General features: G+C 36.7%; 2 protein-coding genes across 6 annotated transcripts in view; one reads left to right on the top strand and one right to left on the bottom strand.

The window, feature by feature from the left end:
- The window catches only part of UBE3D (ubiquitin protein ligase E3D), a 60889-nt gene extending 59099 nt beyond the window's left edge, over positions 1-1790 (bottom strand). The window contains exon 1 of one of the 3 annotated variants that reach the window (XM_087914862.1): positions 1684-1790. Coding sequence is in view for 1 of the 3 variants with exons in the window: in XM_026726784.2 (XP_026582569.1) it covers positions 424-485 (62 nt within the window). In the remaining 2 variants the exon portion in view is untranslated. Of the gene's footprint in view, positions 1-423; positions 727-1618 lie in introns of those variants that run through there. The other 2 variants (XM_087914866.1, XM_026726784.2) reach the window with 2 other exon arrangements.
- Positions 1791-1826: 36 nt separating this feature from the next.
- Positions 1827-24509, top strand: part of DOP1A (DOP1 leucine zipper like protein A) — a 59483-nt gene continuing 36800 nt past the window's right edge. For 2 of the 3 annotated variants that reach the window (XM_026726779.2, XM_087914795.1), the window contains exons 1-8: positions 1827-1901; positions 12859-13049; positions 13735-13916; positions 14901-15071; positions 17851-18040; positions 19104-19202; positions 20060-20159; positions 24108-24217. In XM_026726779.2, coding sequence (XP_026582564.1) covers positions 12912-13049; positions 13735-13916; positions 14901-15071; positions 17851-18040; positions 19104-19202; positions 20060-20159; positions 24108-24217 — 990 coding nt within the window. In that variant the 5' untranslated portion in view covers positions 1827-1901; positions 12859-12911. The remainder of the gene's footprint in view (positions 1902-12858; positions 13050-13734; positions 13917-14900; positions 15072-17850; positions 18041-19103; positions 19203-20059; positions 20160-24107; positions 24218-24509) is intronic. The other variant, XM_087914799.1, reaches the window with a different exon arrangement.

Here is a 24509-nt window from a genome sequence, read left to right as displayed (position 1 = left end):
GGGGATGGTAAACTAACAGAAGGTACACCTTAAGGAAGTATTGATAGGATACTTGACATTCAACTCAGTTCTGTGCTTCTCAAACTATTTAAAGGGCCTGAATCAGTTTAGGGAAATCGTTCAAGTCAAAAGGTATACATTTTTTCCTCAAATTAATGCATTTATTGTCTGGTAATGCAGACATTTACTAAAGTATGACAGTATGGAAAGTGATATTGTAGAAGTTTTACAAAAAATAATCACCACTGTCCTGGGTGGAAAATGGTAAGCTAAAGACAGGCCTGTAAGAGAAGAAGCGTTTCCTCCGTGGGAAAAAAGATGGAACATAACCTAACCCGGCAATCCCTGCCTGTCTCAAAGTGGGAAATGAAGCAGGGTGAACGGGTGGGGGGGAATCAAACATAAAGCAAAGAAATAAAGTACCGAATAATCAGCAATCCGCTCTTCATCTTCTCCCTAATCTCCAAGAATAGAGTAGCATCCATCCACGTAGCCTGCCAGAAAAAAAAAAGAGGACCAAGCCGAGAGAAAGCAACCCGCTGCGAGGTTCAAAAGCTTCCACGTGGGCCGGAGAAAACTAGGAAAATTGAATCCCGGAAACGTTTTAGCCGAGAGGAGGGCCTCTTGTCTCACACAGCGCCCTCTGCGAGAGAAATCAGTCTCAAGGCTCAGCCCAAAAAAAGAAAAAGGCTCTTTAAGCTCTATCTTTTTAATCGCGGAAAAGATGTCCTCGGCCGCAATGTGACATCATCTCAAAGGAGATCGCGACTATTTAGATTAGGAAAGAGGGTTGCACATTAAACATTATTTGTATCCCCTGCCGGGATCGCGCTGTAGTTTTTAAATCCACTTGAAATGATTGATAGATGACTTTGTTTGCTTTCTGTCGCATTACTCCACGGTAGAATAAGCGGGGAGATGGATTTTTCTTCTCCCCCCCGCCCCCCCACACACACACCACAGAAGATCTTGCAGTCCGTTTCTGTTCTACATTTACTCAGAAGTCAGTGTGGCTACAGTTCTATAGCTTGCAATCCTGTGCCGAGTTATCCAGTGCCTTGCATCCAATTGCACTGCAATAAACGTGCAGCCGATTGTAAACCGCAGCTTCCCGTGGTATGGCTAGACGCTTTGCAGGTTGAATCCCATTCAAACAACGCTTATTTAATGTGCCTGTTTAGTGCTACTGGTGTACACCCACGTTCAGAAAAGGGCAGCGGGGCTTTCGACGACGAGAAATTAAGGAGAAAGGAACGAACCTCAATAAACAACCGGCTTCATGATTTGCCCGTCAGCTTCCAACCAAGAAGTATGCAGTATCCGCTACTCCGCAGAGTACCATACCACATAAGCTTAAATCGGCCTGCAACGTGAGCGACACGCACACACAGAGAGAAAAAAAGAGAGAGAGTCGTGCAGTGGGGACAAGGGACTCCCGCCAGGCGGATCAAAGAAGTGGGCTAGCCAAGCATTTCTTCCCGCTGGCATGAAAATAATAAACCAGGCAGGAAACCAGCTGAGTTTTTAGGATACGCTGGGAAAGTCCGTGGACAGGGGGGGGAAAAAAATCACAGAAAATGCAAGTCGGCTTTTGCAACCGCGGTAGAGGAAGACCCACCCGGAGTCTTCCCCCTCTTCTCAAACAAGACTTTCCCTTAAAGGAACTCGCCGCTAAGGCAAAACCTGGAGTCGGCGGCCGCTCGCCCCGCGAGAAGAAGCTGCGCTAATTCTGAGCGGCGCCAGGTGGCGTCATAACGTCAGGAGAAAGCCAGGGGAAGGGAGGGAGGAGAAAGGAAGCCGCTTGGCATGCTGGGAACTGTCAGTGCCCGGGCGCGGGGAGGCGGGCAAGTGGGGCGGGGGGAGGTTTCTGCGGCGCGGCTCTTCCGGCTCTGGGCGCCAAGGTAACCCTTTTCGCTCTTCCTTTTTCTGGCCCTGCGGCCTTTTCCCTTCCTCGAGTTGGTGGGCTTTTTAGTCTGTGAGGGGAGAAAGCGCTGAGAGAGAAGGGGACAAAAAAAGGGAACGGCGGGCAGCAGCATCCTTATTGGGACCCCCAGGGGCTTCTCCTTTCCCCCCCTTCCTCGGAGCAGGTGCAGAGAGACGGGGTTGGATAGTAAACGCAGGCAGGGAAGCGCAGCCGGCGAAGACTCACGTATTTTCTTGCTTTGTCGGTTGAAAAGGTGCATTTGAAACCAAGGAAACGATCCTTACATGTTCGCCGGCCAGTCTTTTTGCTTAGGAAATGTCGCCCTTCCCGCCGTTTTATTATTCTATAAAGTGGGAATTCTTGCACACTTGGGGGTTATTTTGCCTAAGTTGTTTTTTTTCCCTAGCTTATTTTTTTAATTTAAAACAGGAAAAGCCATCCTTTCATTTTTCACTTCAAACGTGTAAAGGAATAGCCAATCCACTCTTATGGTATATTTATTCTGTTCTTTATTCTAGTAAATAAAGACACAGTAATTGGGGGTTATTTGATTTTTATGGCTGAGAGATTATTTTATTTCTTTTGGTTTAGTAGTCAAATAGGAGCCCTAAAATCCTGCTTAGACATTGTGGGGCTTCTTTTGATGAAATGTGCATAGGATGGTACAAATATCTTTCCCATCATCATCTCAGTTGCCCCTTCTTTATATTTAGCTTCCTGTGCCTTGATGTACTTGCCAATTATACATGCTGTAATGCAGAGTAGCATCTTTTCTTGAAAGTCTGTTTGCGCAGAGGGAAAGTTAACAAATCAATTTTTCTTTTACCCTCTTCATTCTATGTCCATAGGGATTGGTTAATGTTACAGTAGTTTTATTATATTTATTGATTGGATGCAGTGATTGGGAAAAAGTTGAAAAGGCTGTTACTATTGCCCAGAGATAATGTGGAAACCTAAAATATTACTTTAGCTGTGGGGAAAAAAGTAACTTTCAGAGCGCTATGTAATAAATAAATTTGTTCTTAGGAAATATTCTTTGAATTACAACCTTCATCTTCATTTTTTGCATATCTAGGTTTTTCTCAGTCAAAGAGTACTTTTGAATGATTGCTTGTGCCAGTTTCTCCCTCTATGAAGCTTCTAAGGAAGCTTCAGCCATAGTTTGATGATACAAGATGAAATATTGATATGGCTAATATTAATCAGAGGATGGATTTAAGTAAAAAAAAAAAGAATACATGCTGAGAGAAGAGAGATTGTGTCTAGTGCATATGATGAAGAAAAGTAAACTATCTGGATGAGTGTCTACTCTTAGCTGGCCAAGAGAATGACCAGGAACATTGAACAAAGCCCAAGGTTTGAACTTTTTTTTTAAAAAAAAGCCAGTGGTGAAAAAATCAGACAGATAGATGCAGTTTTCAGAAAAACTGGCTATCACCTTTGTTTGCTCTTTCCCAAAGCTTTTGCAACTCTCATCTTTTTTGAGAAGTATTTCTCACAGCGTTCATAGGTGCTATCCTCTAAGTTAGTCTGGATTTCACTGTTAAAATAAGCTAATAAAATTCAGAATACATAATAATCTTAGGGTTGTTACACTTAAAAAGTCAGAAGATAAGATACAAGTCCTGGTATTATGTATTTATCGTTGTTTGTTGTTTTTAGACATGTCCCACTCTGACTTTATAGGCAAGTTCTCTCTATGCTACCGTCTCGGGTATAGCTTTTTTCAATTGTATGTTCACCTTTGCATCAGATTTGATGTTATCAAGTCATGTTCATCATTTGCCCCTTCTTCTTTGTCCACTAGCCATTCCTTGCATCATTGCCTTCTCGAATGAGTTTGCACGCATAACATAGCCAAAGTAAATCAGATGTAATCTTATGATTTTAGCTTCCAATGAGATGTGATTTAACACCTTTCTGTTAGTTACTTTGGCTGTCCATGGTATTCACAGTAATTTATGCCAGCACCACAGTTCAAAGACATCAATTCTTCGATCAGCCATTCTTAGTGTCCAACTCTCATACCCCATACCTCATTATAGGGAAGACTGTAACTAGCCTGCTTTTTGTATTTAAATCAATATCACTGCTTTTCCAGGTCTTATTCCTGTTAACTATTGCAATGCGGCCTAAGGTTATCCTGCATTTGATTTCAGGAGTAGAATTGTATTATTTACTGTTAAATCAGAGATTCTGGTAAGATCCAATTACAAATTGTATATCAGATGTTTGGTGTTTGGTTTACTGTCCAAGACTCAGATACTCAGATATTTTCCCATTTATTTCCCAGTAATATCTCCCCCCTCCCCCCGCTCAGTTTTCTAATGTGCTTCTAAGAGTCAATGTTTCATGTCCACTGAGAAGAGAAGAGAAGAGAATAGAAGAGAATAGAATAGAATAGAATAGAATAGAATAGAATAGAATAGAATAGAATAGAATATTTTATAGGCCAAGTGTGATTAGACACACAAGGAATTTATCTTGGTGTAAATACTCTCAGTATACATAAAGAAAAGATACATTTGTTAAGAATCAAGAATCATAAGGTACAACACTTAATAATAGTCATAGGGTACAATAAGAAATCAAATCATACTAGGAAACAGTCAATATAAATTGTAAGGATACAAGCAACAAAGTTACAGTCATACAGTCACAAGTGGGAGGGGATGGGTGATAAGAAGTGATGAAAAGATTAATAGTAGTAATAGTGCAGACTTTGTAAATAGTTGGACAGTGTTGAGGGAAATATTTGTTTAGCAGAGTGATGGCTTTCGGGAAAAAACTCCTTGTGTCTAGTTGTTCTGGTGTGCAGTGCTCTATAGCGTCATTTTGAGGGAAGGAGTTGAAACAGTTTATGTCTGGCATATGAGGGGTCTGTAAATATTTTCACAGCCCTCTTTTTGACTCGTGCAGTATACAGGTCCTCGATGGAAGGCAGGTTGGTAGTAATTGTTTTTTCTGCAGTCCTAATTATCCTCTGAAGTCTGTGTCTGTCCTGTTGGGTTGCAGAACCAAACCAGACAGTTATAGAGGTGCAGATGATAAACTCAATAATTCCTCTGTAGAACTGTATCAGCAGCTCCTTGTGCAGTTTGAGCTTTCTGAGCTGGCACAAAAAGAACATTCTTTGTTGTGCTTTTTTGATGACGTTTTTGATGTTAGGTGTCGGTTTTAGGTCATGTGATATAGTAGTACCTAGAAATTTGAAGGTCTCTACTGTTGATACTGTGTTGTCTAGTATTGTAAGAGGTGGTAGTATGGGAGGGTTTCTTCTAAAGTCTACTACCATTTCTACGGTTTTGAGTGTGTTCAGTTCCAGATTGTTGTATTCATATTGTTGATTCCATAGTAATGTGTTTGAATTGTACTCAAGTACAGTGGAGCCTCGGGTCACAACCATAATCCATTCCCAGACTCCGGTTGTGACCCGATTTGGTCGTGTCCGGAAGCACGACCAACTGTGCATGCGTGTAGTCCAAAAAAAATGTGCCAAAGGGGAAATTGGCACGGAAAGGCAATCTTTCTGCACCGATTTTGTTCATCCAATTTTTGAATTGTGACCCTATTCAAAAATCAGGTGGATTTTTTTTTCGCCACCTGATTTGGTTGCGAACAGGAGTGTTCACCACCCGAAGTTCCCTGTCCCTTCTTTCAGTCAGTCTAGCCAATAAAGTAATTTGTTTATGAAATGGCATCTACCAATGGAAAAGGTTTCTTTTCCCACTCATATTCATGTCTATAGCCAAGGGTTGGGGAATCCTCACGTGTAGATAATCCTGAAGTGTAGATTTGGCATAGAAGTGGAAACAAACAAGAGAAATCCTCTCACACGTCTTCCTATCGCACAAGAAAAGGCATTGAAGAATAAAGAGAGAGAATGCACTGGGGCTTAGAAACATCCTTGGGATTTAAAAATAAACTAGAAGATAGAGCATACCTATAAAACATATCTGTTTTTCCATTTATTAATTTATTGAAATTACTAAACAAAATAACCCGAGGTAAGGCTGTGAGCTTGATCAGCATGGTGGAACTGGCTATGGGTAAATATCTAGAAGTATTGTAGAGATTCAGAAGATCATGGATCTTAAAATCTTTGAACAATTATTGTGCCTTACAATGTAGTTCTTTGCATGAGAGGTCTCATTATTTTTTGCACTATTCAATCTTGTACACATAAAATAGAAATACTACACCAAAAATACATTTTTGTTAGATCATTAGCATATTACATTGTTGCTGATATAAGCAAGTAAATAAAACCTTGTCAACAAGTATTAAAGAGTGATAGTGAAGGGATAACATTCTGGATATTTATTTAATAAATATTTTAAAAACCTTTGTATTTCAAATGCAAGCAAATTGTTTGGTTTTATATTTGGGTAGGTTTCTTCCATTTAATTGAAAACTCTTATGAGCATTATTTTCTGATAACTATAGATGTTGGGAAATGAACATTATATTAGATTACTCACCTGATAATATTTATCTCTTATTCATGAAATGAACTAATAGAAATTAAGGAATTCTGATATTTAAATGTAAAACGTCAGATGCGATTATAGTAACGGGTAGGATGTATTATTCAATAAAGTGTAGGATCCTGGGCTTGGCGCTTAATGAACCCATTGCAAAATGGTTTGTAATCACCAAACAAAAGGCTAACGTGTCCCAACCCCTGGAGGAGAAACATATAAGGGAATGTGACTTTTTTTTAAATTTTACATTTTAGTTTTATTATAAGATATAATACAGTAGATCTGGACAAACCAACAGGTTGAGTCAGGAAAGTTTTAAAAAAGTGAAACAAAGGAACTGAGATAAAGGAATATAAACATTTGGTTAATGTTTCACTGGTGGTAAATCAAGCAAATATCATGGAAGAGATTATGTTATCAGCCATTGTTAGGACATGTTTTGCCCTGATGATTGGTAAAAGAGCCCTACCACATAGCACTTTCTTCCCTGGTCTAGAAAAACAAGCGAAGCTTTTATGATGTGGTAGTAGAGTAGTTCTATAATGCTTTTGTCTTAGCTTAGGCAGAACATGTGAGGTCCACCAAGGAAAATTTCAAATGGAATGTCAAAATGTCAGCGTTCAGCTGTATTGTCTGAATACAAAGGAAAACACATCTGAGGTGATAAACTGAGACTCATTCATTCATTCATTCATTCAAAACATTTATATAGCCGTCCATCTTTCAACTCTGGGTAACTATATACATGCTTTAAATAAATAAATCTATGAATATCTGCTATTGCACTGATGTTCTGACATCTTGTAAAGACAACGGTATGCATTTCTGATACTAGTATTTTTTTAAGGCATTACTCCATTGATATATACATTGTTGGATTTATTTTAACATAAAGTATTTCAGTTATTACCAATAATTGTATTTCATATGTTCTGTTTCCAGTTTGGGGTTATGATGGAATATGTAACGGCTGAATTAATGAAATAGTGTTTTTTAAACAAGCAAAAAATGTGCTGAATCTCACGTAGCTATAGATAAAACCTTCTTTACTCTAAAAGTGCAAAATAGGGGAACTCTTGCTTTTGTTTTATGGGAAAGATTTAATTAAAGAAACATTTAATTCTATAATGTAGAAAATATTTATAATTCTATCAGCATAAAATTCTGAGCAGTGTAAAATAACTTCCTACCAATGGAGGTTCAGAGTAGCTAATGTTATGCGTAATATTTAACAGCAATTAGAGTAAATGCACATGTTTAGCTTTGCTAGTAATAGATCTTCCTTCCTTCCTTCCTTCCTTCCTTCCTTCCTTCCTTCCTTCCTTTCTTTCTTTCTTTTTATTTGAGTCATTGCTGTTGATCCCTGGTAGGCTACCTTGGCAAGTACCAGAAGTTTTCTTGGCAAGATTGCAGAGGTGAGTCCTTCTTAGGGTTGAGAAAGAATGACTGGTCTGAAGTCACTCTGCTGCCTTTGTGCCTAAGGCTGGAATAGAACTCACAGTCTGACCAAGCTGACCCTACTGCTTTTTCATATTCCCTATTAAATTATCATATTGATACATGAGATTCCTTGTTTAAATTGATGTTCATTTTTTCTCAGAAAAGCTCTTTTTTATCTCTTTTTTGATTAAGAAATGAAGCACCATTTGTTGTAACACTTGGGGAAAGTGTAGTAACAATAATTACTACATGCAACCATGGTTAGCAAATTAAGAATCTAAAATTGTAATTTTCAATTGACTGTTACATTCTGCCTATAACTGTACTACTTTAAATCTAGATATTCAATATTAATTAGTTTAGAGGTTCTATATTACAAGATCCCATATATTAATTAAATCATTGCTAATACAAGTATATGACATGTATAGGTAATCCTAGCTACCAAGACATATGTTTCCGCATATTTCATCTCAAAATATTGGAAAATCATATTACCCATTTTCAGCCATTAAGATTAGAGGAAGCTCCAGTGACTTCTGAAAAAGAGATTGAGGGCTTCAATTTGCTTGCCTTGTCTTGTCAATTCTTTCATAGGACAGAAAGCCTTTCATGGCTTTAGAAAAGATGGACAACACAAAAACATAGGAACACAATATAAATAGAATCATGACTGTGAAACAGAGCCAGGCATTGATGATTTATATCTAAACTATTTAGAGCATTTTGACAAGGAATTGGAGTTATTGCTACAGTGAGTGTAATTGCCTATTCCATCAAAAACAGGCCAATATTGGAATCTGAGTTTGATTTAGAGTGACAGAAACAGAGCAAAATGTACAAACAGAAACACCCCATTATTAAATTAAAAGGCAATATTATGCCACAATGATACAGATGTAAAAGATGCTTCAGAAAGCAGAATCAGCCAGCCTACTGATGTGGATGGACCTAAATACAATTGAAACTAAATTGAGTTACACTTGCAGCTTCATTATAAATTCCTGTCTAGATTCTTAGGCTACCTGAACACAGAGGAGTGAAAATATTGTCTTTTTCAGTTTATTATTATGCTATCCTGGATTTTTCAGCTATATCAGTATCACACTACTACTGTATTCTTAATAATTTTAATATTTTCATTCATTTTGTGAAGCATCACTTATTTATATTCTTTTACCAAATGGAATACTTAGCATGCACTGAATAAAGTTTGGATTTTGTTATTTGATCATAGTATCTAGAAAAATCTAACTTTCTTAGAATACTAGCTCTATACCCGTGCTTCACTACAAAATTATGTGATCGAGCTTAGTTTTTGAGGAGGAAAATAAGGGGAGGGGGGAAATGTGCCTCTGCCTACCAGCATCCATTGGTATTCATCTGGCTAGTGTCCTGTCAGTGTGTGAGAGAGCTGAGGGCTGTGGAAACTGAAAGAGTATTTGCTGTGTGAGCAAGAAGGAGACAGCAAGGAGCCTGGGTATTGCTTAGCTCAACTGTTCTGTACTAAAGCTGCTGTGAAACTAAAACTGAAACTCCCCTGCTTATGTTTTGTATTGGGAACAGATTTCTTTTCAGGTGGGGACGGGGAATAGAACTCTTTAGCATCGAAGCATGTTCATAATAATATAGGAAATACTAATGCTCTGATGGTCATTTCTAAAAATCCTTTCTTAGTGAGCACCTAGAAGCCAAGAGGAACATATGTGCCAAATTTCAAGTTTGTAGGCTTTATGGTTCTGGAGATTTTGTGATGATGCATCAGTGGTATTTTGCTTTTATATATATAGATGACCAGTGATATAGAGGGTGATATAGAAAGATTGTATTCGGTATTCAGAATTATATTACCTTTGAGTGTGAAATGTCTATGTAACAATTAATTCATTGGCAGTTATATGAGTTTGTTTAAGAATCTCTAAATCAGGAACCATTGCCATATTGAATTGTAGTTCTAGAATTATCTATTTTTTTAATGCTTTTTAATAGTCAATGATAATCCAAATTGTTAGTATATTATTTCAGTTCTTTTTCTTCGGTTCTATAGATTAAATGCAGTAAAAAGGACAAGATTTGCTTTATCTCTGAGAAATACTAATGATCCCAGATGCAAGAATCAGGATGAGGAAATGGTTCATTTTGAGATTACAGTTCACTTTCTTGTTTTCAATTTGAATGCAGTTGCCAGTTTCCTCAGAACAGTATAGATTCCATTTGACACTATTGCGGTAGTGGCAGTGATTTTTTTCCCCTTCATATCTCTATGGCAGAGGAATCTGGAGAATATATGTGGTCGAGGAGAAAAGTCATAAAAGAGAAACAAACATCTTAATTAGATGTGCACAATTCCATAGGTTTGAGAATCACATTCCAGAATCATAGGCTATGAACCTCATAGGGTAGAATATATGTTTTAAGTTTCTAAAAGACTTATAGGGCCAAGAATGTCATTTAGACTTCCCAGAAAGCTCCAAAAATGTTTTCCCAGCCCACAATTTTATTTGTATCTTCTCCAGGAGACATTAGAAGTTTAAAAAGAGAATAATTCCTAACTTATAGGGCTCATCCTCACATCCCTTATAAATGCAACATGAGCATACCCCAGTAACTAATTTTGTAAAAATACCTTGTATTTATGACATTATCAATGTCATCTCTAGTTGAGAATTGAGGTAGATTAAAATTGTCTTTAACTGGTCTGGTTTTAAAGTTGACCTTCCTTCCTTCCTTTTTTCCTTGATATATTTTTTTCCATGGATGCCATGAAGCATGCATGAACAATATGGTTGCAGCCATTGCAGCATCCCTGCAGGTATTCAATTGCTGTTCGGGTACCTGGCAATTGGCTTGCAATTATGACACTTGCAGCATCCAACAATTATGTGATTATTTCTGATCTTCCCTCCTGGCTTCCTGCAAATGGCTCCTGCTCCTGCCACTTTTCTGCTCACTCACATGCCTTCCTGCACTCCAAAGTGCCTCCTTGTAGTACCTGCCCTCCTACCAATGTTCCTAAGGTGCCCACCTATGTCACCCACCTATATAGTTCTCATCTTGCTGGCCTGCTAGCTTGAAAGTCGTATGGGAAGTCCTCAGTTAACCTGCATGGTTTAGTGGTTGCGTTTCTGACCAGCAGGTGACACTTGGCAGAATGGGAAACCCAAGCCAGGGAGGTCCATCAATCATTTTCTTTAATTTGTAGTGCATTAAAATAAAATGGACAGTGCCACTTGCCAGGCTTGTGAGTGCAGTGCAATTTATATCAGCACACTTTTCTCCAAACTCATAGATGGGAAGATAAGACTTGGCCATCTGACTGGGAAGCCTTAGATGCCATGAACAGCAATCATGTCATGTGTAGAGACAACTAATTATTCAAGTATTTGACAGAGTAGCTGATATGGTGAAAGTTACTGCACAAGTACAATTTTGAATACAATAGTGTTTTTTTCTCCTACCCTAAACTTGTGTTGATAATGGATATGTCTCAAGTTGATTGAACCTAAAAAAAACCATGCCCATTTCATTTGTGGAGTAATCACTTCACCTTAGTAGGTCTTAAATCATGATCTGCATATATCTAACTGCTAAAAAGCTGCCAATAGTGTGCAATTCAAAGTTGGTTTGTTGTTTTACATAGTCTGTTTTATTTTTTGCGTTCATTTTGTTGTGCTTTGATGAATTAAGGCTTTAAAGATTCTTCCAGGTTTTTTTTTTTTTGATTCTTCCAGTACATTTTTAGTTTTTATGGCTGCATGATGCTTTGTTTCACACTTTCTTAATGCTGTATCTGGATTAATACCAAGGTGTAAAATTAGCTTTTGTAGCATCTATTTTAAAATGATACCTTGGTTGCAGATATATCTGCTTAGCAATTCTGTCATTGGAGCAATTCTGTTAAAGGGAGATGTATCCTCTCTTTTATTGGAACTATAGTAAAAATATTAAATTATTAAGCTGATGATGATTCATCCCCTCATACAGCCACTGTTGGAACACTTCAAGTTGCTTCCTTTTCTTGCAAAAGCAAGAAAGTGTTCCTATAAGGAGCAGCAAGTTTACAACCCTTTATTGATGCCTGTTATTATGCACTTACTAATACCAGAAAAATGTCTTGCAGTAGCGTATAGAATACTGTAAATAAACAGATTTGAAAATAGTGTTACAATAAAATGTGTGAAATATGTGAAATTGTATGTGAAATATGTGAAAATATATAAAAATCCAAACAAATTGTTTAGAAGTTGGAACACTAATAGCTATAATAATGTTAACAAGTACCACCACTATAATTTAAAACTCCTGATTATTTTATTAGCAATCAAAATTTTGTGATTATTAATAAAAAGATTAATTTCTTTTTCTTATTGGACTATCAATTATTTTCTAATTTGATGAGTTTCTCCTGAAGCTTTCTATAATGAAAAACCCTCCAGATCTACTTTCTAGATATATTAAACTGATATTATTTTGAATTGAGAGAAGGGTCAACAGAGAGAGGGCTACAGAGTTTTTAATATGTTTTTATTTATTTATTAAATTTATATGACACTCATCTCCTTATTGTGTGCCTCTGGGAAGTTTACAACACTGTATCCATTCATTTTCTAGAAGTTTCTTGATTCCCTGAAATATTAAAAATTGGATCATCATTCAAACAGAATTTATATTCAGAGAAGGTATCTCTGCCCACTGTGTACAATCCCTTCCTTTGCTCCACAAATCATATTCAGGATGATATTCCAAGTCCTCAGGAGTGTCTTATGTATTTTATTTACTTATCAATAAAATTTATATAGTTACCCATTTCACAAAAAGTGACTTGGGGGGTGGGGTTGCCTGAAGATGAGTACATGGAACTGAATTCCTTCTACTCTTGCTTCACAGGAGCTAATATTTTTGCAGATTTCATGGTAATTATATTCAACATGGTGCAGTATTTACTTATTAGTATTACTTGGACAAGTTAAAAAAAATTGAGTCAGTGAAATGTGAATCTGTCTTTTCCAGCTAATATTTTTACATGCATTGCAAATTGATCTCTGGTGGGATCCTGCAGGAGGATGAATGCAGAGGAGCTGGAGCTGCTGGGTGATTCCAAGTACAGGAACTATGTAGCAGCTGTCGACAAGGCACTGAAAAGCTTTGAGTACTCTAGTGAATGGGCTGATTTGATTTCATCTCTTGGAAAGCTAAATAAGGTATGATGGAGAAGCCCTCTGATTGAAGGGGAAAATATGCAATGGAATTAAAAAACTTGAAATTCCTTTTATTGTTATCTACTGTTGTTTGATGAAATTGGAGTAAAATGTTCTGTATAGTTTATATCATTTTATAATTGTTACACCAGATAAAATCTGACTCTTGTTTTTATTTAGTACATATTAAAGAGAAAGTAAGAGTTGAATTTATGCCTGATCTTTGGGGGTGATTTGTTTCCACTCTGTTGCCATAATATAATACATTCTATTCAGGAAGAGGTCTTACAGATGCTTTAATGCACTGAGCAGTGGACCTGAGGGGGTGAGGAAGTTAATGAATGCACTTCTGCTACCATGACATTAGTGTAAATAAAATCATAGCTCTATACAGATACAGAACACTTTTAACAATACATAGCAACAAATAATAGATTATTTTTGTACATTATTAATATATAAATAAATATTCATGTGTAAATATGAAAGAAAATTAACAATGAAAGCCAGTTTGCTAAATAAGAACTTGGAGCATCTACACTCAAGAATCGATTTTCTTACTGCATCATGATTTGCTTGATAACATATATTCAGAAAATTTGCTTTCAAGCTTGTTAATCCAATAAATCATTTTCTGACTAAATCTTTTGCAATAACTTCCAAGAGATCTGACAATGTTTCTTGTCAGGTTCTTCAAAATAATGCAAAGTACCAAGCTGTACCTAAAAAGCTGACCATAGGGAAGCGCCTTGCACAATGCCTTCATCCTGCCCTGCCTGGTGGGGTGCATCGGAAAGCCCTGGAGACATATGAGATTGTTTTCAAAATCATTGGCCCCAAGCGCCTGGCCAAAGATCTCTTCTTGTACAGGTGAGTAAAATTACATTTCAGTCATGGTCTTATTTTAGTCAAACAGCTTTTACTGTAAAATTTTTCGACCATAGCAGTTTATATTCCATACTGCAAAACCATATTATACAAAGTTATTGGCATGGAATTATCATATTGTATACTTTGATTTAGCAGATATCTAGCAGACATCCTCTCCTTCCAATTAGTCCATTAAAATGACTTTTCACTGTGTAGCAGTAGCCCCCAATCTTTTAGGCATCAGGGACCAGTTCTGTGAAGAGAGATTTTTCCACGGACCAGAGAGGGGCATGGTTTTAGTGCTACCTGCATCTTGCAGATGGGACTTCATTTGTTTGCATGTCCCATGGCATGCCGCCCTGTGGCATGCCACAGACCGGTGCTGGTTCATGGACCTCTGCTGTATAGTATATTCATCTATTTTGTGTATCAGTGATCATATTCATATAATAATCCTAAACACATCAGTTTAAATTGCTGCTCTCAACCAACAGATGAAATTTAGTTAATGTTAAACTTTTCTGGCTTTATATGGTATGCCATTTCATCAGCTTATGATTTAATATGTTGTGCAAAACAAAAAATATGATTTTTTTTCAATAACCATGTATTCTGCAAACATAATGTGGCTGTAAAAGAAAGCATCTTAATACATGATTTTATAATTAAATGATTCTATAATTCTATTATTAAGTAAGCTTATTCATGTTTATGATCAGTTACTGTGTAGCAATTGTCTAACAGAAAAAAAATATTGAGAGATTGTAGTTTTTTTCACTGCAGTTATTATCATTGGAGTTACTCAAATGGATCTAAAGTTGCACTGCATACAGCTAGAAGCTCCATTTTGTGTGTGGACTGCACAGTTACAATACACGTTACAGTTTGTCATTGAACTGGTATACAAAGTAACTTCGTGTTTCATACCTGTGATGCTGACCTCTGTGTTTTTTGTTTTGTTTTGTTTTTTGTATATTTCTACAGTTCTGGCCTATTTCCTCTTCTTGCTAACGCTGCAATGTCTGTTAAGCCAGCATTGCTCAGCTTGTATGAAATGTATTACCTTCCTTTGGGCAAAACATTGAAACCAGGCCTGCAAGGATTGTTAACCGGGATCCTACCTGGTTTGGAAGAGGGGTCTGAATATTATGAAAGGTAAGATTGAAGAATAATGGAATGTTGACTTCCGGTTTGAGCTTCTTCAGCGACAGACCGAAACCTCGTCTCTACGAGGCTTTGATCCATGCTCGCCGCTGGAGCGCCTCGAGCCGGCTGGTTTCGGGGCTAAGCCACCCCATAGAGGTGGTGAAGAGGGGGGAGACTGCCAGCAGGGTTGAGGAGAGCCACATCTCTCCTCACCAGCTGGCCAGTACTCCCTTTGCCGAAGGTGGTTGCAGCGGTGGTCAGAAATGGCCACCACAAAGAAGAACTCGACCGGAAAAGAATGTGCAGGAGGAAGATAAGAAGAGAAAGTTTTGGTTGACTGGGTCAAACAGCAAAAGCAACAAATAAGGTACCCTGGAATTGAAACTGTTTGAAAAACAACATTGTTCCCTAAGAAGATTTTTAAGCTGCGAAGGAGACAGAAAAGGGAAAAGATTTGGTTTTCTCCTTTTCCTATACTGAAAGCTAAGAGACTTAAGCAAGAAATTGGAAAAAAATCCACTTTGACATCAATAGGCATTTAATGCTGAAAATAAAAAGTCAAAGGGATAATAAAGATTTCTGGATAATTAAAAGCTTTTGAAAACAGGAAAGGAGAGAGGAAGAATAAAAGGGTAGGATCTGGAAGGGAGGAGACTGCCTGGAATTAAAAAAGCTTACAGCAAAATCTCAACAAGACTTCCAAAAGATACATTCTAACTGAAATATCTCAACAAAAACCCCAGGAAGAGAAAGTCGAAAAAGAAATAAGAAGATATAACTCGGGACTATCTGGATTACTTGATGATTTCTGGATTCTTGGTTATTGTTTTGAATGACTAAAATCAATTGGGTGGTTGTTTAAAACTGTTTAAAATGGCTCCACTTTTAGAAGAACTGAAAATGGAACTTAAAAAGTACAAAGAAGATGCACAAGAAGGGAGAGGTTCTTTTAGCTTAGTATTTCAGTTTTTAGAAATGGAGATTTGGAATTATGAGAAACAACAAGAAATGCCTGCAGAACAAGAAGATTGTGACAAAGAAGAAGCCATCTTTAATGAATAAGTAATCTTAGATGGGGGGGAAGGAAAGGGGGAGAAAGAGAAAGGAAAGTTTAAGATTGGGAAAAACAACTCCAAAAAAAAAATAGAGTGAAAAATAAATATAAAATCAGAAAGCAACAGAAGAGGGAAATACAGAAGAGAGAATTAGAACTAGAGAGACAAGGGGGTAAAAAGGGGAGGGAGAAGGTGAGAGGGAAGAAAGAAAGGAAAAGAAGTTATAAAGGACAGAAGCAAAATATAGAGAAACGGTCTATTTAGAGATAATGGGTGAAAACTTAATGGAAAAAGGGATTCTGCAAAGGTACGTAAGATAGTATTGTTATATTAGAAGCAGAAATAATTTTAGAAAATATGAAACAATGATTAAAATGTCTGATAAAATAGCTATCGTAATTCAGTGGAATGCTTGTCAATAAATAAATGTAACAAAAGGTATATTTAATGATTTATAAAACATGTGAAGAGAAATAAGGGAAAAATTAATTATGGAGATTATATGTGTTTTTAAGGAAGTATGATATTTAATTGAAAAGAAGTGTTAAAGTTGGTATGATTTTAATGATTACTAATGATAGAACTGGAATGGAATGAGGGTTTATAATTACATATATTTACAATCTTTCTTTTTTTTAAAAAAAGAATACAGTGTGTATTATAAGAATGTGCCCAGCAGAATTCGATTGGAAGTTATGTATTATGTATTATATTGAAGGTTATAAAGGTATATATTGAAGTTTAATAAGAGTTGAATGGATGTAATTAAAAGATATAAAGGTGTCATACTCCAATTAGTAACTACAGGAGAAAATTTGTTTAATGAGAAAAGATAATATGAAATTGAAACAGAACAGACAAAAGTATAAATATAATGATTTGAATTGAGATGAGATAATCAAAATAAAATTGAGAAAATTAAAAGAGGGGAAAAACTATATAGAAAATGTAAAATAGTATAAAATATGGAATAGAATACAAAAAGGGGCATGAAATTGAGTTTTGTGTCTGTATAAAGAAGTTCAACCCGGGACCATGCTATTTTCAAAAAAGATGTTTTACTTGTATTTTGTGTGTGAAAACCCAAATAAAACTTTATTAAAAAAAAAAAGAATAATGGAAAGTTATTGTTACCAAAACTTATCTTCCTTGTTTTAATTGGTTATGATACAAGAGTTAACTTTCTGAAGGAAAAAAAAATCAAAGATTTTGGTGCATGAATCTTAAAAAACTATTGGAAGTTCCAGCTTCAACATCAAACTGTTTTTCCTCTTTCTTGTATTCAGATTCTGTTGTGATTGAACTGGGAAAAATCTGTTGGGCCGAACGTTTGTAAGAAACACAGGTTCAGTCACAATTCATTATATTTCATGCAGGACCAGCCAAGCAAGAAAAGCCATCTACATGTAGTTACTTTAACATTCTGTCTGAATCATAATTCATAGTATATCCGACCTATATATCTTTTGTTTAGAATTCCGGATTATCCTAACATTTAAATTGGTCACAGATTTGTTTCCAATAAGAAGATAGTTCTTAATCCTCTCAAATAAAATACATCATGCATCTGTTTCTAAAAAGATGCAGGAGAATTTCAAGGGCAGAAGTTAATATTAGCCCTACCTTCCCAATACATTCCACACGATAAAAGCCTTCTCTAGAAGCATCATTTCTTGTTTTCTTTGAACATTCCTGGATTTTCATTTTATCCTTTATTGTTGGTTGTGTTCCAGAACTAACACTTTACTAGAGAAAGTTGCTGCAGCAGTGGACCAATCAGCTTTCTACAGTGCACTGTGGGGTAGTCTTCTTACTAGTCCTGCAATTCGGCTGCCTGGCATTACTTATGTCCTCTCCCATCTAAACAGGAAGCTTTCCATGGAGGATCAGCTCTATATCATAGGCAGTGACATTGAATTAATGGTAAGTGGTTATGAAGCCATAATGGTAGCTCTTGGTTCTTTGCCTTCCTAATTTTTTTAGATAATCATTGCATAAAGAAACAATGCCTATGTAGGAGCAGTATTAAATGCAGTATTAAAGTATTAAAACTCTCTGCTCACTGCAAGTCTCACCGGCTCAATGTTGACTCAGCCTTCCCTCCTGAGGTTGGTGAAATTAGGGTCCAGATTGGGAGGAAATATGCTGACTCTGTAAACTGCTTAGAGAGAACTGTCAAGCACTGTGGAGCGGTATATACGTCTAAGTGCTTTCTCTATAAGTGATAGGCCATTCTTGATTAAAGCAGTTACATAGAAGGGGACTTGTCACAAATAACACCTTCTGTGCTCCTTCCTGCCAAACTCCCAATAAGTGATGCTTTCCTCTTCATATATGTCCTGCAGATTACTGGGCAATTCCCGATACTATTCCAGAAATGTAAAGAGCCTATTATCTATCTATATTATACAAATTTTGATTACTTTCTTCCTTGGTTATATTTGACTCATTATTACAAAGCCGAAGAGTAAAAAATAATTATTTATTGCATGAGACTCGTTTTAGCTCACACTTGTACAAGGATAGGAACACTTCTTATGAATTATTTTCAAATTGTGCATACCTTATTACTTACAGTATTTTTAATCTGAGAAATGGATACTTCTAGTAGTTTGTATATTTTCTTTGCTGGTAAAGTCTTTTTTTTTTCTTCTGAATCAAATCTTTGGCACTGAGCCAGTTCTGTTAATTGATTTCTCTTACAAATGGCTTTTTTCCTGATTTATGTGATGCAACTATCCTTTTCCTCAACAGCTATTGGGTATCCATGCATAGGTTTATGTATTTAAAAGCCAAAATCCAGACTACAGAAACAGAGGAATGCACAATTATATGTATCACTCCATGCATAGAGAGAAGATTGGAAGAAAAATTATCTGAATAGGGGTTGCAAATATCTAATGTTTTTGTAAATGTGCAATTTTTAGAAAAGTAATTAAATAGCATTATCGATCTGTGCTCCTTTCTAATGGCCATTTTATTTCAGGTAGAAGCAGTAAGTACTTCAGTGCAGGATTCCAGCGTCTTAGTACAGAGGAGCACACTTGATCTCATATTGTTCTGTTTTCCATTCCACATGAGTCAGGTAAAGTACTGCTGAATCCTTACTGAATGAAGTACTGATATGTTACCCACAAATAAAAATTTCAGCTTTCTTTTCTTTAAATTTCCCAAATCTGCATAATATTCTAGTGGGAAACAGCAACTCTTCAGTTGCTAGACTTCTATCTCCTGTATTCAAAACTTCCTTTCAAAATTCTATAGATGCATAGCATATTAGAAATCAAAGAGTTCCTTCTTGTTCTGGTGGCAATCCATTGCATCTTAAAGAAGACAGCTCTCAGAAGATGCCTGTGCTTTGGAAATGGCATTCTGGGGCCATGTTTTTTCATGGAAAAGTATAACCCTGTTTACTTCAGCCAATCCGCTTCTTAGTCACATTTCTAGTATAAAAACAATGCTACAAATTCTTCAAAATTGATGCTTCATAATGTACTGAAAAAAATGGAAAATGGCTCTTATCATTAAAGCAGATGAATCTTTTTCTAGGTTGCTGTGGCTGCTTCAGTAGCTGCTTCTTATATAACTGAGCATGTTTGACCACTTTACATTTTCATTTCTGGAAATTTACTGTTGAAAACTGCTTTTGGTATTTTGACTCAGCCTCTGTGCTTAGATTATGTAAACTTGACTATTCAGGTTTGTTTTAGCCTTGTGGGGTAAGAAGAAAAAATATGTCTTTTCTTTTTTTAAAATCTTGTACTTGGGAGCTATATCTACCTATATCTTGTTACTAAAGTTAATAAAGACGCATTCATATTTCAATTGCAGCCTATATAAATTTCTTTTGGTGCTTGTAAGTGAAGTAAATAATCATTGTTCCATCGTATAATAAAGTTTTTGAATGTGACACTTGTTTAAATGTGACATTTCCAATTTTAGGCAACACGCCCGGATATGATCCGAATTCTTTCAGCTTCTCTTCATGTAGTGCTACGCAGAGACATGTCACTCAATAGGAGGCTTTATGCCTGGCTTCTAGGTAGGTTATAGGATTTATCTATTTATTTATATCTATGCATATATCATTTTTATTTGAAATGTGCAATCTGCTTTTCAATCTGCAAAAGACTGTAAACAAAAGTACAGGATTTTAATAAAAAATAAAAGTATACTATTTAACATATGAACACTAATGCAAAATAATTGAATCAATGAGAGCCACTGGTATAGTAGTTAAACAAGAGATCATGAGGTCTAGTCCCGCCTTAGGCACAAAGCCAATCACTTTGTCTCAGGCCTAGGAAAAAAGAGATGAACAGTCACTTCCAAAACTTTTGCCAAGAAAACCATATAGACTTGACTCCATGAGTCTCCATGAGTCAAAAATTGACTCAAAGGCAGGCACATGTGCACTTACACACAAACACACACACATACACTCAAGAGTTTTTGTCAATAATAGAAAATGTAATAGGCCATCTAAGTTCTAATCATCTTATTGTTAAGAGATTGTCCCTGTAACTGTTTGCAATTGGAGCTACATATTCTGCACATATTCTGTTTTCTTTAATTATTTTCAAAATCAAAAATAGTTTAAACAATGCATTTAAAGTTTTCACAAAAAAATCATCATTAACCTATTTAGTCATCTTCTCAAATTTGTGCAAAAGAGATCTTATTAATACTGAGAAGCTTGTTTGATATGGTAATTATTCCAGTTCCAGGTTCTGCTTTCTCTACACAGACTTTAGAGGTATAATTTTGGGGTACTTTTATTAGATTAGCCTTTCCCAGTCTGGAACCCTCACAGAAATTAAACCTGACCAGGAATAATTTCAGCTTATTTGATGGGTGCTAGGTTGGGTGAAATCTCTTCCAGATTTAGAGTTGTTCCTAGATTTTAACTGAAAGACTAACATTGTCAAGTTTGTTGGGGAGTCCCAGTGGTCCTCAATATTCTATCAATATCATTGCTTACTTTCTTCCTTCTGACATGCTTGCTTCTTGCCCTCCTGTACCACTTTTGCTGTCTGTAACCCTTTTAATAGAGTTTGCAGTTCAGACATAAATTTATCCCATTCCTAGAAGCGTTCCTCTCCCCCGCATTCAGAAATAACAGGGGAGTGTCACTGATGCTCTAATAGCACCAGATGGCAGTGGTGCTCAAGTGCCAGTTGCTTTGCAATTTTGGGGGGAATTTTGGGGAGTTTTAACAATCCCTATATAGAGCATAAAGTCTACTACAAAGCAAAAATCCAAATGTCCGCTGTGATGAAGTAGTGTCTCATAACACTATTAGATGTGAGGGAAAGGTGAACAGGCTTAAAAGAGAGGCGACCATGGTGTTTTTCTGAATTGAGTCTGGGAGTTGGGGATCAATGGCACAATGCTGCACAGGTTCTCCTCCATCCTCAGTTCCAGTTGACGTTGATGGGAGATGGGACAGGCCAAGTCCCCAGCCTATATTTGGTATGATACTGCAGGGTTCAGTACTTTCTCCCCTCCTTCACATGAAGTCGCCAGATGAGGTGATCCAACAGTTTGAAATGAATATCATCACTATGCTGATAATACCCAGCTTTATATCCCCATGCTTGGCTGTCTGAGTGATTCTATGGAAGTGTCCATTCCTGGGGACTGTGGGGATTCAATACAATGCAAGAAACATAGAATGGCTTTGGGTTGTTAATTTTTGACCTCTTGGTTCTAGGCACCTTCCATTTTGGGGGTTGAATGGGATAGTACTGCCTCAGATAGAACCAGTGTGCAATCTGGGAGTCTTCCTGGACTCACAGATCCTACTTGAAGAAGAGGTAGTAGCTGAGGCTAAGAAGACCTTTGCACAGCTTTGTGCTGTGTTTCACTTATGCCTCTGCGTAGAACAGGAGGCTGCATTCACAGTCACTTGTGACCTTTTGTTTTGATTACCACTATATAAGGCTGCCCTTGAAGAATATTCAGAAGTGTCAATTGGTACAGAATGCAGCTGTGTGGGTAGTTAATGGCTCAGATTATTTGGTGCATGTGACACGACTGCTCCCATAGCTGCATTGGCTACGAATTTGCTTCTGGGTGCTGGGAGTCACCTGTAAAATCCTACATGGCTTGGTCTTGGTTTACTTATGGGATCATCTCTTCCCAGTTGGGAGACTTCAGTTCACTCAAAATGCAGTCTCTAATTTAATCACAAGACTGAACCAAAGGAGAATAGTACTCTTGGTCTGAAACAACTCTGTATTTCTGAGCTCATTTCTGATGATAGGTCTAAATCATAGTTTTAAAAATTACAGTATGCGGCCTTGTTCTGTAACTATGTAAATTACATGCTTTTTCATATTCAGCCATTTCGTGCACAAAGACTTTCAGTTTTGAAATACCAAGCTTGTATTGAATTATGTATATGGGAGCTAGACTGATTTTGTCAAGATTTCCACTAACTGGCAATAACTTGGAAATTGTATGTGCTTGTAAGACAATACGCAGGTAGTTCTTGACTTACAGCAGTTTGTTTAGTGACCATTCAAAGTTACAACAGCACTGAAAATAGTGACTTATGACTGTTCGTCACCCTTACTACGATATGACTGTTGCAGCATTCCCATGGTCATGTAATCAAAATTCAGATACTTGGCAACTGAATCATATTTATGACAGCTGCAATGTCCCGGGGTCACGTGATCACCTTTTGCGACCTTCTGGCAAGCAAACTCAATGGGGAAGCCAGATTCACTTAACAACCGTATTACTATCTTTAACAACTGCTCCTGTGGTTCACTTAACAACTATGGCAAGAAAGATTGCAAAATGGGAAAAAAACTCACATAGCAATAGAAATGTTGGGCTCAATTGCAGTCACAAGTCAAGGTCTACCTGTAGTTTTAAAGTTTTGCCGTTTTATTGTGAGCCACCCAGGGTTGTGCTACAGAATAAATTGCCATACAAATCTTTTAAATAAATTAAACACACACACACGAAGAGGGGAGATGTCTTACAGTCTTATGAACATGAACAATATCAGCTATTGGGGAAGATGACAATGGATTTAGCTCTCCTCCCCAAACTATTTTTTAATTTGATTTATTGATAGCATTTTAAAAATGCCTTTTTCCAGAGGCTCTAGGCATCATGTAAAATAATCAGAATATAATAGAAAGCAATACAATAAAACAATATGGTTTTATATTCATACAATGTTTAGCAATGTAGTTTCTTAATTTGTTGGTCTGAAGCTGTTCCCCATTATACGGAGTATATTATACTATCCATTAGGAATATTTTAAGTCTGCATGGAGTAATTGCTTCATTGCTGCTCCTTCCTAATTAAAACAAGTAGGGCATACCTTTTCCTTATTAGCCAATTGTTTATGTTTCTTTTTTTAGAGGATGGAACCGCATATGCCATCCAGGTTGTCCTGTATGCCTAAAGTAGACAATTATTTCTCAGATATGTTCCATTTCAGTATTAAAATGACATTCAGGTATCAGTCCAATCAGATTCTGTACATAGCACACAGAGAGTATCATCTGCTTTGCCTAAGGCAGCAACATGTCATCTGCAGTCTTCTTACATCATTATTCTCTATGGTACATTTATATATTGCAGGATTTTTGTAAAAGTTAGGGCAAATTAATCCTCACAAAGCATCTTTAGGACTAGGATACATGTACATAAATGTGGGTGCATGTGCATTTTGCAAAATTGCTATTTAAGTGACTTGAATGTTTGTGAAATAAAAGTGTTGAGTCTACATAAAATTAACTTTGGCATTTGGGAGTCTTTATAGATACAAAAGCAGCCTTATATTTTGCTCTTATTAAATTAGTTTCCTTTTATTAAATTTAACTTAAAATGGTCTTTCCTCTTGCCAACAATATTTGGACGGCAAAATGGTGAGTTCTCATAACTAAGATCTTGTGCTCCCTGTTCTTTGTTCTTGGTTTGCCTAAGTGTAGCATTGATTGAGTTTTTATTTTTATTTGCTTGAAGGTTTTGATAACAATGGGGCTATTACAGGACCTAGAAGTACGCGAAATAGTAATCCCGAAGAGCATGCAATATACTACTTCAATACATTCTCTAAGGAAATGCTAGTTCAGGTAATATGTTTGTGTGTGTTGGACAGACAAACATATGTCTGTGTTGTATTACCTTCTGAGTGCTGAAGTTGATCATGGTGTGTGCTTTTTTGCTGTAGCCTCAGGAATAAATCTTGGCAAATCACATTAAACTGAACATGGATTGTCAGTTCTGTAATGTGAAATATAAGGTGTCCTTCTCCCACACAAATAGTTTTAAATTAGTTTAGGATTGTTGGGGCACACTATACAGTTCAGTTTCCAAGAATGCCATGAGTTTATTCAAAACACCCCCACCCCCACCAAAGAGCTG

The sequence above is a fragment of the Pseudonaja textilis genome, chromosome 1 (assembly GCF_049901715.1).
Source record: "Pseudonaja textilis isolate UNSWEBS1 chromosome 1, rPseTex1.2, whole genome shotgun sequence".
NCBI lineage: Eukaryota > Metazoa > Chordata > Lepidosauria > Squamata > Elapidae > Pseudonaja > Pseudonaja textilis.
Note: the sequence above shows the minus strand (reverse complement) of the source record. Positions and strands in the feature narration are given on the sequence as shown.